A 14,089-nucleotide genomic window follows, 5' to 3' on the forward strand; every position below is an offset into this window, starting at 1 on the left:
AACCTTGTATGCCCTACTCTGTCTAAGTGCCCAATGATCTGTACATCCTCGTATGTAACAATGTGCCTATACTGAAAACAGAACCTCTGCTCGGTTCGCAATAAACAACTGTACCTCCCAGTCCACCTCCACTCGGTTCGCAATAAACAATTGCACCTCCCAGTCGCAAACCATTTCCACTCCCCCTCCCATTCTCTTGATGACATGTCCATCATGGGCCTCCTGCACTGCCACAATGATGCCACCCGAAGGTTGCAGGAACAGCAACTCATATTCCGCCTGGGAACCCTGCAGCCCAATGGTATCAATGTGGACTTCACCAGCTTCAAAATCTCCCCTTCCCCCACTGCATCCCAAAACCAGCCCAGTTCGTCCCCTCCCCCCACTGCACCACACAACCAGCCCAGCTCTTCCCCTCCACCCACTGCATCCCAAAACCAGTCCAACCTGTCTCTGCCTCCCTAACCTGTTCTTCCTCTCACCCATCCCTTCCTCCCACCCCAAGCCGCACCCCCATCTACCTACTAACCTCATCCCACCTCCTTGACCTGTCCGTCTTCCCTGGACTGACCTACCCCCTCCCTACCTCCCCACCTATACTCTCCTCTCCACCTATCTTCTTTTCTCTCCATCTTCGGTCCGCCTCCCCCTCTCTCCCTATTTATTCTAGAACCCTCACCCCAACCCCCTCTCTGATGAAGGGTCTAGGCACGAAACGTCAGCTTTTGTGCTCCTGAGATGCTGCTGGGCCTGCTGTGTTCATCCAGCCTCACATTTCATTATCACTGTACTTAGGTACATGTGAATACAGTAAATCACATCAAATCAATATCAGTTAAAATCAGAGGCGGTCCTAAAGATCGCTACCCACAGGTTAAGGTTCAATGTCACACTGTGCAGTGCATGGGGACAACAGGCTCTCACTATTTGAAGCAGTAAGGTACCATTGAGCACCGACACAGCATTGTGTACCTTACTGACAGCTCAACATTTGAGTTCCTTCGAAGGACACAGTAAATCTGAAATGAATTTTTCCAATTGTGTTAGGGCACGAGGACAGGATGGCATGGAGCGTTGGTCATCTGAATGGCCTGAACAGTCAAGGCTGGTCTGATTGCTCCACGTTTCTGTGTCGCCCCGATACTCTTTCAGCCCTTTCTTACCAAGATCCTATCAATCTCCAGGACAGGGAATATCTTGGCCTCCTTAGAACAGAGAAGGCTGAGAATTGACTTATTGGACCGGTTCAAAATTCTGAACGTTTTCAACTCAGATAAAGAAATAAAATGTTTGCATAGGCAGGAAGGAACCAGATTTTAGCGATTAGCAAAACAGCAGATGAGGGATACAGAGAATACACTTTTTGAGCAGCGAGATGTGATCTGGAATGCACTGTCTAAAAAGGCAGTGGAATCAAATGTGATAACATTTTGGACAAGTAGACGAAACAAATTAAGAGTGGGTTTTATCGGGTATCTTCACAGAAGCAAATTGCTGCAGATGCTGGAATCTGTACTGAAAATGAAAAATGCTGGAGATCACAGCAGGTCAGGCAGCGGGTCATGGAGAGACAGCAGCTAATGTTTCCATTCTAGACGCCAAGTTGTCTAGACGAGAAAAGTTAGCTCAGCAGCATTTTTTGTTTTCAGCTCTTTCGAGGGGAATGCTTGAGAATCATTGGGATAGAATATTGGCCCTTCCTTCTCGACTGTATCGATTGTGAGCCAGATAGTTACATAAGTCAGGAGGTGGCTTAAATTTTTTTTTGCATATTCTTGTCAGGTAGGTTAAAGGGAGCCCCAGTGCAAATATCTAAATTAGGCTGAACGATAAGCTAACTGGTGACATCTTTAAATGGCAATAGAAACGGAGGCATTCCTTAGTATGTAGGGAATAGCAAGAAACAATGCAAAGCTTACCGGCTTCCCAGGTTGTCCTGGTTCACCTGCCTCGCCCTGGCAACCAACAGAAACAAAAGGTTACTAAGGTTGGAGAGCTGTGCTGGATATTTTTTTTTGTTTTATTATTGTTTTTCTCACTCATGTTTAAACTCAGAAAGTGAGCATCAGTGGGGAATTCCAAGATAATAAAATGTGAGGCTGGATGAACACAGCAGGCCAAGCAGCATCTCAGGAGCAGTGTGCTCCTGAGATGCTGCTGGGCCTGCTGTGTTCATCCAGCCTCACATTTTATTATCTTGGAATTCTCCAGGATCTGCAGTTCCCATAATCAGTGGGGAATTCAGTCGGGGGAAAGGTCACAGACAAGACTGTCCTGCCTCACTTAACATCCCCAGATAAGAGATTGGACAAAGCCCGAAAGACAAGGAGGCAACGTAAAAGGAAAACGGGTTAGCTGGGGATACACCAAGTCCGACAGACGAGAGATATTCTATCCTGACAGGCACTTGCTTAAAGACTGGACAGAAAGCCACGAGGAGGACAAACGATTTTTCTGCAGCATTAGCAATGAGTTTAGGTTGAAACAAAACCCAGAGTAAGAGCAATGTGAAGGATCTGGCCCTAAAAGTGTGACAGAAAAAGTAACAGAAAGTGGCACAGCCAAATAAACGCAAGTGCAACATACTGTACATGTCAAAGCTGCGTTGCTTCTTGAGTCCATTTATGTTGTTGGATTCAATATCCTTCCCAAACTAATCAAAAACTGATCACAGGATCTGGGAGAATGATGGTCTAGAAGGCTCAGTGTTACACTACATGGTGCGCCAGCCCACTGAAGCCACTTTACCTGCAAAGGAGCAGCGTTCTGAAAACTTGTGATTTTAAATAAACCCGGTTGTCACTGTTCTGGTCATGTTACAGTTTCACTGTAAATTGCTGGGTCATTTTTCAAAGTTACACCACTAATTTACCTCAATTTCTCCAGCAATTTCTGGCCCTTGCTTTGTGGCTTGCTTCCAGCAGCAACATTGATCCCGGAGAGCGGGAGAACCTAAATGTGGTTCATGTTTGTTCGGTTTTCAGTGCACTGTTTGACCCAAGTGGTGACTTTTCAATGCAGGTGTTAGAATAAAGTGGAACATGAAGCCATGTGGAGCCTTCAGAGATTGAAGTGTAGGTCATACACTGCACTCTTGACTCAATGCTAAGAAACAGTCTTTAGTCATATTATAGCTTTGCTGAAATAAGGGAACACAACCTTCTGTCCACCAGCACCTCTGGCTCCTGGGAAGCCCATCGAACCCTTGTCTCCTTGTTCCCCTTTGGGTCCCTAGACAGAAAGAAATAAGCAGTCTTAGATTAGGAACCAAACTGAACCTGCAGTTATCATCATCACTAATGCACCATAGAAAGCATCCTGTGTGGATGCATCACAGTGTGGTCTGGCAACTGCTCGTTCCGAGACTGTGAGAAACTACATAGAGTCGTGAACATGGCCTGGTCCGTCACACGAACCAGCCTCCCATCCATTGGTTCCATCTACACTGCCTGCAGCCTCAGCAAAGCAGCCAAAATAATCAAAAAGCCCTCCCCACCCCGGTTATATTCTCTTCTACCCTCTTCCATCAGGCAGAAGATATTAACGTTTGTATACATACATGCACAGATTCAAGAACAGCTTCTTCCCTGCTGTGGTCAGATTTCTGAATGGACCGCTCAAATGATAATGTTGATCTCTCTCTGCACCTTCTTGGCAGCTCTAACACAATACCCTGCGCTGTGCTCTGCTACCGTGATGCACTGTTACAGTATGATCTGCCTTTAAAGTATGTGAGACAACACTTTTCACTGTATATGTGGCAGTAATAAATCAAATCAAATCAAAATCATTGCTTATCTCCAGGAGCACTTTGACTGCTCGAGGCTCGGTTTTTTTAAGGGAAGATCCACTGGTTGAACTGAAAAGGGAACAGAGACCAGCCAGACTCTGTGGGTGAGGCAACGGTTTGTGTGCTGGATTCCGGAGAAGCAGCAATGCCAAAGGGATCAGCTGGAATAATCCACAGATTTGAGCTCACATGGCCCTTACGATAGAAAGTGCCTGGTGCAATTTTCACTTGGCTACCCATCTACACACCCATGCGCCTTAAACACATGGTCCCCTCTTCATTGGCACTATCAGTAGCAGGGATATGAGACCACATTCTCCAGCCAAATACACAAGAGAAGATTTTGCCACTAATTACACAGACATCCCCGCGGACTGCAGTGGTTCAAGAAGGCAGCTCAATATCACCTTCTCAAGGGACACCTAGGGATGGGCAAGAAATGCTGACCCAGCCAGTGATGCCCATGTACCATGACTGAAGAAAAACGAATTGCTACGTAATTCACACTTTCATACCAGATTACCAGGTTTCAGTGTCTGAGCGGTTTGAATGACCTGCAGGTATGGGCGGGTGATGCAGAATTGAGGGTCTATGTCTAACTTGCTGTCGTGCATCATGACTCATTTCTTACAGTCACTGCCAGCAAGGCCCATCCCTAGTTACCCTGATAGGTGGGTGGAGGTGGCCTTCTTTCTGAACCATCACTTTGGAAGGCAGTTAGCTGCTGGTGTGGGACTGGAATCGTACATAGCCGTAGACCAGCTTAAAAAGATGGGATTCTTTGCCTAAAGCAGGTGAGTGGACCAGAAAGGGTTTTATGACAATTCAGCAGCTCTCTTTTACAGATAGCAGTCACTGTGATCACCCTCAATTCCTTTACAGATAGATTTTTGAACAGTAAAGGAATTAAGGGTTCTGATGGTCCTACGAAAAGGTATGCTCCTATTGAATGGTCGACCGGGATCAAAGGGCCGAATGGCCTCCTCCTGCTCCTGTTTCTTCTGTTCTGCAACAGGGCTGGCCCTCTGCTCATTTCTCTACAGACTGTGTTCTTGCAGCTTCCTCTTTGATTGCTTTTGGAGCTGCCGTTATCAATTTCAAGTTGTCCAACACAGTCATTCTTCTTCTCCTTCTGGGTTTACCTCACTGTAATCTTCCTGCGACCACCCTGTGTAAGGAAATGGCCACCCATCCTCGTCGTCTTTTCTTGATGATTTTCACCAACAGCATTATCCCTTCCAGAATGATCTCAAAACTCTGAGACCTCGGTCTTGGCTCTGTCCTCTGCAACTGGATCCTCAGCTTCCTGGAGCCACAGACCCCAATCAGTGAAGACAGGCAACTCCACGTTCTCCATGATAACCCCCAAGGATGTGATCTCAACCCCACTACTGTACTCCCTTTAGACCCATGACTGTGTTGATAGATTCTGCATGAATGCCATCTACAAGTTTGCTGATGACACCACTGTGGTAGGACGGATATCAAACAACGCTGAGTCGGAATGCAGAAAGGAGAAAGAGGGCTTCGTGTCATGGAGCAATGATAGCAATCCCTCTCCCAATGTTAGCAAAACGAAAGAACCAATCATTGACTTCAGAAAGAAAGGAGAACATGCCCCCATCTATATCAAAGGAGCAGAGGTTGAGGGGGTCGACAGGGTCAAGACCCTCAGAGTGACAATAACTGACAACCTGTCCTTGACTTCTCTCATAGATGCAACAGCCAAGAAGGTACAACAAAGCCTCTTCTTCTTCAGGCAGCTCAGGAAATTGGGCATGTCTGTAAGGTCCCTCGCCAACTCCTACAGATGCACCATAGAAAGCAAACAGTCCGGGTGCATAACAGCCTGGTACGGCAATGGCTCTGCCCAGGACTGTAAGAAACTACAGAAGGTGGTGTGCACAGCCCAGATTGTCACAGAAGCCAACCTGCCATCCATGGGCTTCATTTACACGGCTCGCTGCTGCAGAAATGCTGCCAACATCAACAAAGACCCATCACACCCTGGTAATGATCTCCTACAACCTCTTCCATCAGGCAGAAGGTACAGAAGCCTGAACACACGCACCAGCAGGTTCAGGAACAGTTTCTTCCTGGCTATTGTTTGACTGCTGAATGGACTCTCTAAGTTCAAACAACGTTGGTTTGTTTGGTGCTCCTCCTCTGCAGCTGTAACCTTGTGTGCCTCGCTCTATCCAAGCGCTCTATGATCCCTATGTCCTTGCTTACTCTGATCTGCCTGTACTGCTCGTAAACAAAGCTTTTCACTGTACTTAGGCACACGTGACGACAAATCAAATCAAAAATTTGTCCTTCACCACCCTGAAAGAATGTCATCATTGCTCTCATGTTCTCTCCACACTGATCCCCTCCATCCTTCCGGTGAACCTCATTTCACTATCTTCAAATCTGTAGGCATCCCCATTCTTCAAGATCCACATTTGACAGGAAACTCCAAATCACTGTTCCTTGAGAAAACTCTCTTCTTGAGATTGCTACTTATTCCGAGGCTGAGGAACTGTTTTGATTTGGAGAATTTATTCTTTATCAGTGTTATTCGCATCCTGATTATTTCAGGCAAAACCATCTTTTATTGTGAAACTTGTTCCAGCTATGGTCCATTCATCTTGGCATCTGCTTCCCCAGTGTTTTATTCCCCAATTGTCACAACTTTCTTCCAATCATACATTAAATTTCATTCTGTAAGCACTCATCCCTTCTGTCCATTGGTATATTTTTGTTCTTTATGTTTTCATGGGATAGAGGACTCACTACAGAGGCTAACATTTGCTAGCTACCCCTAGAACTGAGTGGCTTGTGAGGCGATTTCAGGGGGCAGTTAAGAGCCAGGCACATTGCAGTGAGTCTGAAGCCACATATTGGTTAGACCAGGTAAGGACGGCAGATTTCCAACAGCCCTCTCTGGAGGGGAGGAACCAGATGGATTTTTGCAACAATTGTAGATAATCATCGCGATCTCCATAGATATTTTTTGATTGTCTTGTTCAGACACGCTGTCGCAAATATGAACAAATGGGACCTGGCTCAGAGGTAGGTTACACTAACAGTGTGTCAGAACAACCACTTGACACCAGTTTTACACTGCAGGTTCACAAACTGAATTCAAACTCCACCAGCTCCTTGACACCCCCAGCACATCAGCTTAGATTGGAAGCCTCTAAGGCAGTGCCATTAGCCCTGCACCACCGTCTCATTCTGAGAGAGAGCTGGTCCGCTGTGCTAACCACTAGGGTCTGTTTATCCACAAATCTCACAACCTTTACCAACTGATCTTCTCAACTCATCTGCTGTTTCGTCCACTGTGATATTAAAGAATACTAGCAATAGTAGACTGCGTTGTCTCATCCCATGTTTGATTACACCAGGTTTAGTTTCACCGAACACTGTCCTGGTCAGGGCAGAATGCTCCCGGGGCAGTTATAGTTAAGTCTTTATCAGTCCAATTAACCCTGCTCCCCTCCAGCACTTTCAACTGAACCCATATCAGAATTCTGTTTCTTAGTTTATGGAAATGGAATTCCAATTCTCAACGTGACCTGTGTGACAGCATGGGTGGGATGTGAACTATCGCTCTCGAGATTACAAATCCAGTTAAGATGCAGGAGAACCATGTACCTTGTCGCCCCTTGGTCCTTCTTCTCCTTTAACACCTTTGGGTCCTTCATTTCCCTTCTGGCCACGCTCCCCCTGTAGGAGACCAACATCAGTTTTCAACAGAATCCCAAATTTACTTCTTCCCCTGCAAAAACTATTTGTTTCTCCCATGGACAGGTCTGAGAATGTTGTTCCTTACGGGCTCTCCTTTGATTCCCTTGAGTCCAGGAGTTCCAAGAACAGTCAGTGCTTCCCCCTGTGTGACAGAACAGAGAACAGTCTCTCAGGACTCAATAACATGAAACAACTTAAAACTGGTTGCAGCAGATGCAATAGGAAGAGCAAGGCTTTAATGAAAAGAGAAAGGGTGAATGTTTCTTTTAACATTTTGCTCTGAATTCAGGAAAAGGGGTGCTGGCACTGGGCTTTGATCTATGCCTAATGTGTGTGGTTCACAGTAAACAGCAAACTCACTGATATCAGAAGCGAGGGTGAGTTGAGGCAATGAGTAGGGCGACAATTGATCGGTGATATATACCGGACCAAGCTTTGAGATGACATCTCGCCTGGTTCAGCTGGATTGCACAACAGGCTGCTGTCAGGTAAGCAAGTGAAGATAACACAGGGGCTTGTCATAATCTCCTAACCTTCCTCGTTTGAAAGTAGCAAATGTGAGAGATAATGGGAACTGCAGATGCTGGAGAATCCCAGATAACAAGGTGTGAAGCTGGATGAACACAGCAGGCCAAGCAGCATCTTAGGAGCACGTTTCGGGCCTAGACCCTTCAACAGAAACGGGGAAGGGAAGAGGGTTCTGGAATAAACAAGTAAAGAGGGGGAGGCAGATCAAAGATGGATAGAGGAGAACTTTGGTGGAGACGAGACAGACAGGTCAGGTGAAGACGGTGGAAAAACTGCTCAATGTCCAAACGTGACCGGTATTTGTTGATGTGGCTGTAGTACCTGGTTTGCTTCAGGACATGGTCGAGCAGTTCTTGTGTTTAGTAGTTCGGGTGTTCCTCAATTCTACAGGCTGGCCAATGTAATGTCTATCACCAGGTTTCAGTTACAACATTCAGGGTAAAACATACACACACAAGGTTGCAGAAAAACAGAGGATAAAGAGGGAACCAGAATGACTCTCTGTGAAATGCAGATCATTACTGAATAACTACATTTTTGGATGAAGTAACAGATATTTCAAGGAAGCAGCAGATGTCATCCATATGGATCATAAGGAAGTGTTTAACAAAATATCATATAAAAATATTGTTAACAAAACTAAGGGTTGTGGAATAGGATGGTGAGCAGTGTTCCCCTTTAATATTTTTTGTTCTGCATGGACCTCCTATGTCCGCGAGCAGCGGTGATATTGGGAAGACGAAGTCAATGCTGTGAGACATGTCAGCACACCAATTGCTATGTGGGAAAATTACTGAAGGACCGTACGTCCTGGAAAAGAGGTGTTTTATTACACTGTGGCTACGACATGCTGATGTTCCGAAGGATCATGTTTTCTTATTTGTACATAAATTAACATTGCTGGGAAAAGACACTTTTTCACAAAGCATTCCATTTTGCACTCATCAGGACAATTTTCAAGGAAGAAAAATAATGTACCGTTTCTTACTGAATGAGAAGAAAGTACCGATTGGCTAACAAGTGGTCTATGATTGGTAGAATCATTGTTAAGGAGAATGCACCAGTTAGATGACAACTGACAGTTAACTTCCAAACTTTGTTTAAATTTAATCCAGGCATGTTGATCATGATTGATCGATGTATAGCCCTGAGAAACAAACTACAGAACAGCTGCCATATGTTTTGTTGAGTTGAAACAGATGCAATGTGTGTACATGTTCCTCCTGCAAAGGATGAGATTTCTAAATTCTTGGAAGCGCAGGGTCGGATTAGAACAAGTCAGCATGGGTTTAGTAAGGGGAGGTTGTGCCTGACAAACCTGTTAGAATTCTTTGAAGAGGTAACAAGCAGGTAAGACCAAGGAAACCCAGTGGATGTTATCTATCTAGACTTCCAAAAGGTCTTTGGTTAGGTGCCTCACTGGAGGCTGCTGAGTAAGGTGAGGGCCCATGGTGTTCGAGGTGAGCTACTGGCTTGGATTGAGGATTGGCTGTCTGACAGAAGGCAGAGAGTTGGGATAAAAGGCTCTTTTTCGGAATGGCAACCGGTGACAAGTGGTGTCCCACAGGGTTCAGTGTTGGGGCCAAGCTGTTCACCTTATATATTAATGATCTGGATGAAGGGACTGGGGGCATTCTGGCGAAGTTTGCCGATGAGATGAAGATAGGTGGACAGGCAGGTAGTACTGAGGAGGTGGGGAAGCTGCAGAAAGATTTAGATAGTTTAGGAGAGTGGTCCAGAAAATGGCTGATGAAATTCAACGTGAGCAAATGCGAGGTCTTCCACTTTGGAAAAAAGAATACAGGCATGGACTATTTTCTAAACGGTGAGAAAATTCACAAAGCAGAAGTACAAAGGGATCTGGGACTGTTGGTCCAGGATTCTCTAAAGATTAACTTGCAGGTAGAGTCCATGATTAAGAAAGCAAATGTAATGCTGTCGTTTATCTCAAGAGGGTTGGAATATAAAAGCAGCGATATGTTTCTGGGACTTTATAAAGCTCTAATTAGGCCCCATTTAGAATACTGTGGCCAATTTTGGGCCCCACACCGCAGGAAGGACATACCAGCCCTGGAGCGTGTCCAGCAGAGATTCACACGGATGATCCCTGGAATGGTAGGTTTAACATACGGTGAACGGCTGAGGATCCTGGGATTGTATTCATTAGAATTTAGAAGGTTGAGGGGAGATCTAATAGAAACTTACAAAATAATGTATGGTTTAGAAAGGGTGGATGCTGGGAAGTTGTTTCCGTTAGGCAGGGAGACTAGGACCTGTGGGCACAGCCTTAGAATTAGAGGGGGTAAATTTAAAACGGAAATGAGGAGACATTTCTTCAGCCAGAGAGCGGTGGGCCTGTGGAATTCATTGCCACGGAGTGCAGTGGAGGCTGGGACGTTAAATGTCTTCAAGGCAGAGATTGATAAATTCTTGATCTCGCAAGGAATTAAGGGCCATGGGGATAGTGAAGGGAAGTGGAGTTGAAATGCCCATCAGCCATGATTAAATGGAGGAGTGGACTTGATGGGCCGAATGGCCTTACTTCCACTCCTATGTCTTATGGTCTTATGCATACAAACAACACAATCCTTTATGTTAATATGTGTAGCCACCAGTAAGTGCAAGTGTGCCATACCATAATCCTGTCCAACCGAACAATAACCAAACTTACGGTCAGGCCTACGGCCATCAACCTTAGTCCTGAAAAGTGTTCAGTCTACCTCAGACTAATTGTCCTGAAGTGGTGAGATATCTCAATGTTCTGAATACCAGGTGAAGCGAGCTGCTTTACGCTGCTGCTGGGCAATAGCGGCACAGGTAGTGTTCGCCATTGACAGGATTCTGTCATCAAGCCAAAAGGAAGTCCTATCTCACCAATGTGTCACGCACTCTATGAATTGTGTGATGTCAATTGTGTACGCATTTATCCCAATGCTTGGAGGATTGTATCAATTTGAATATCCCTTTTGGCTGTTCACAACAAGGAACATACTGAGCGGGTCCAATCAGCCCATGTTTCCAAAGCACAGGGGCCAGAAAGATTCCAGGGATGAGGAATTTAACAAGTACGTTGAAATTGGAGAAGCTGGGATTGTTCTCCTTGGAGAAAAGAAGATTGAGGGGAGATCTGACAGGGGTATGGTTGATCATGATAGGCTTGGATAAGTTGGACAAAGAAATGAGTGAACGGCACAAGGACACGGGGATACAGGTTTAAGGTTTCTGGGCAAGAGGTGTAGAAAGTTTGTGAGAAATAACTTTGCATTTGCACAACAACTTGCCATGGAAGCTTGCTGCCTATGAGGGTGATGGAAGTGGAGATGTTCAATGATTTCAAAAGGCAACTGGATGGAGACTTGAAGGGAAGAGAATTGCAGAGCCATCAGGGAACAGCAGGGGACTGGGTCTGACCAGACATTCTGCAGAGGGCTGGCATGGAATTAATGGGCTGAATGACTTCGCCATAAATGATGACACTACGACCTGAGTCAGATATGCCAGCTGTCATGTAAAGTTCCCTCTAATTTGTCTCCCCGAAGCAATGACATAAACTTAAGTATACCGATGCATTCTACTGGAGGAAATGTCAAGTGAAATCTGGGCTACGCAGGAGATATTAGAGTTGGTGATTAAAAGCTTGACCAGAAAGTTTGGAATGTGATTAGTTTGTAAGGGGATTTGACAAGACAAAGTCTGATTCTCACACGCAGGAGATAAATGTAAGGTACAAAACCAGGAGATGCTTCAGTCAGCGATGAATTGAAAATATTTCATGCAATTTGCCTGTATTCAATAGGGCTGTCACAAACCTTCTCTCCTTTCTGCCCGACTGGTCCAGAATCGCCCTACAAGAACAGAATGTGATTTTAGTGCCAGCACAGTTTTCCATCTGTCTGCTTTAAAAATGCATGTCCTGCGAAGTCAGCACACACAGTCGTGGCTGCGAGTCCTGTCTACAGAACGCAATGCCAACCTGGGGCTTGCAGAGATGGTAGCCAACAGGGAGTCTCTGAGGCCATCCTTGTGTCCTGGCCTGCGACCGTCTTGAAGCCCTCTCCAACTGTCTGTGACTCCTACCCAACGGGAATCAAACAAAATGACCTGCCTTCTCACTGCTGGATCCAGACAGGACTGCGTTTCCACTGATGGGCTTCAGGACCCAGAAGCTGCCAGGATTCGACTGGCTGGTGGTTCGAAGTCAGCCAAGGCGCCAACATCGAGGCCTCCAATTGGCTGAAATATACTTGCCAAAATCGGTGAGTGGTGGTTTGGTGTTTTTTTTCCAGTGATTGGGGTTCAAATTAGTCAATACCCAACACACCCAATTCATTCCCATCCTCAGATGTTCAGCACTTCAGGGTGGGTGGGGCACAGGGTGGAGTGGGAGTGGTACATCTTTAGTTCAATGACATTCATAGCTTCAGCCTCAAAAGGGGTCATCTGGAACAGTGTCACAGAAATCTACAGCACAATCACTTGAGCCATTGCTGTGGCATCATGATTGCACGTTTTAGTACTTCATAGAATCCCTACAGTGCAGAAAGAAGCCATTCGGCCCATCAGGGTCTGCACCGTTCCTCTGAAGACCATCACCCCCTAGCCCCGTAAGCCTGCATTTCCCATGGCCGATCCATCTCGCCTGCATATTCCCAGCCACTATGTGCTAATTTAGCGTGGCCAATCCACCCAAACTTGCACATCTTTGGACATTGGGAGGAAACCGGAGCACTCGGAGGAAACCCACGCATACGCGGGGAGAATGTGGACCTTATGGACAGTCGCCCAGGGCTGGAAGTGAGCCTGGGTCCCTGGCGCTGTGAGGCTGCAGGGCGTTCCTGCCTCTACCACCCTGACAGGCAGTGAGTTCCAGCACCCAACACCCCCTGGGTGGAAAAAAACATTTCCTCACTTTCCCTCTAAACCTCCTCCCCCTTTACCTAAAATCCATGCCCCCAATCACTGATCCTTCCATCAAGGAGAGACATTTCTTCCTGTCCATGTCCCTCAAAATTTTATACATCTCAATCACATACCCTCTCAATCACATCTACACTAATACACCAGTCTGTCCAATCTCACTTCATAACTAAAACCCTCCAGTACAGGTAACATCCTGATAAATCTCCTCTGCGCTCTAGTCTAGTTCAGTGCTATAACATCCCTGCTATAGCATGACCTTGACAAACTGCATAACCGAAGTTTCCTCGACAGCTGGTCTTTACGTGACCTGACAACATGCAAATGGAGGTCCTGCAACGTCTACAGGACCCTAGGTGGCACTTCAACATTAAACAGATCGCTCTGCACAATGTGTCCCAGCCTACTAGTCTTAGAAAAGATTTTTTTTAAATTATTACGTGAGGCCAGGGATCCAATTCTGAGCCTGTCTCAGTCTCAGTTCCTGCCATTCTCCTGCCTTCACCTGACTGACCCGAAGCTTCTGCTTTTGTCACATTGTAAGCTGCTATGTCAACATTTTTTTGCTATTTTTGAAAGGTCACATTGTAATTGCTGTTTCTGGTCAATAGGCGGCTCCACGGTGTGAGTATTCTTTCCTCTAAAATACTGTCACCAAAGTCCCTTTGTCACTGTCATCTTCTCTCTTGCAAAAAACGCTGTGCAGTGGAGCTCTGTTAAACTGACTTACTTTGAATCCAGTTTCTCCTCGAATGCCAGGAAGCCCCTGATAAGACAACAGAATATAGATTAAAATAAAAGCTCCGGAAGTCAAATCAAACTTTCATGAAAAGTTCATCAAAGTACAGAAATAGTTACGGGTAGTCCACGTTCTCCTGTTAAACCTGGTCTTCCATCTTCACCCTAGGGCATCAATGAGAGCATAAGTGAATAAGACTTTACATCGGTTTAAACCCCCAGCACAAAAAATGACAAAGAAAGATCTGCATTTACTGATACAGAGATGGTGCGAGCTGCCGATGCTGGAGAATCTGAGATAACAAGGTGTAGAGATGGATGAACACAGCAGGCCAAGTAGCATCAGAGGAGCAGGAAGGCTGACGTTTCGAGCCTGGACCCTTC

At 45.8% G+C, this 14,089-nt stretch overlaps 1 protein-coding gene across 1 annotated transcript in view; it reads right to left on the minus strand.

Annotated features, from left to right (window-relative positions):
- The window catches only part of col7a1 (collagen, type VII, alpha 1), a 443,464-nt gene that overhangs the window by 52,522 nt on the left and 376,853 nt on the right, over window positions 1-14,089 (minus strand). The window contains exons 103-109 of the mRNA XM_059649672.1: window positions 13,826-13,870; window positions 13,698-13,733; window positions 11,860-11,895; window positions 7,608-7,664; window positions 7,430-7,501; window positions 3,160-3,231; window positions 1,920-1,955 (exon numbers count right to left, since the gene is read on the minus strand). Of these exons, the coding sequence (XP_059505655.1) occupies window positions 1,920-1,955; window positions 3,160-3,231; window positions 7,430-7,501; window positions 7,608-7,664; window positions 11,860-11,895; window positions 13,698-13,733; window positions 13,826-13,870 (354 nt within the window). The remainder of the gene's footprint in view (window positions 1-1,919; window positions 1,956-3,159; window positions 3,232-7,429; window positions 7,502-7,607; window positions 7,665-11,859; window positions 11,896-13,697; window positions 13,734-13,825; window positions 13,871-14,089) is intronic.

The sequence above is a fragment of the Stegostoma tigrinum genome, chromosome 11, assembly GCF_030684315.1.
Source record: "Stegostoma tigrinum isolate sSteTig4 chromosome 11, sSteTig4.hap1, whole genome shotgun sequence".
In the NCBI taxonomy this organism is placed as follows: domain Eukaryota; kingdom Metazoa; phylum Chordata; class Chondrichthyes; order Orectolobiformes; family Stegostomatidae; genus Stegostoma; species Stegostoma tigrinum.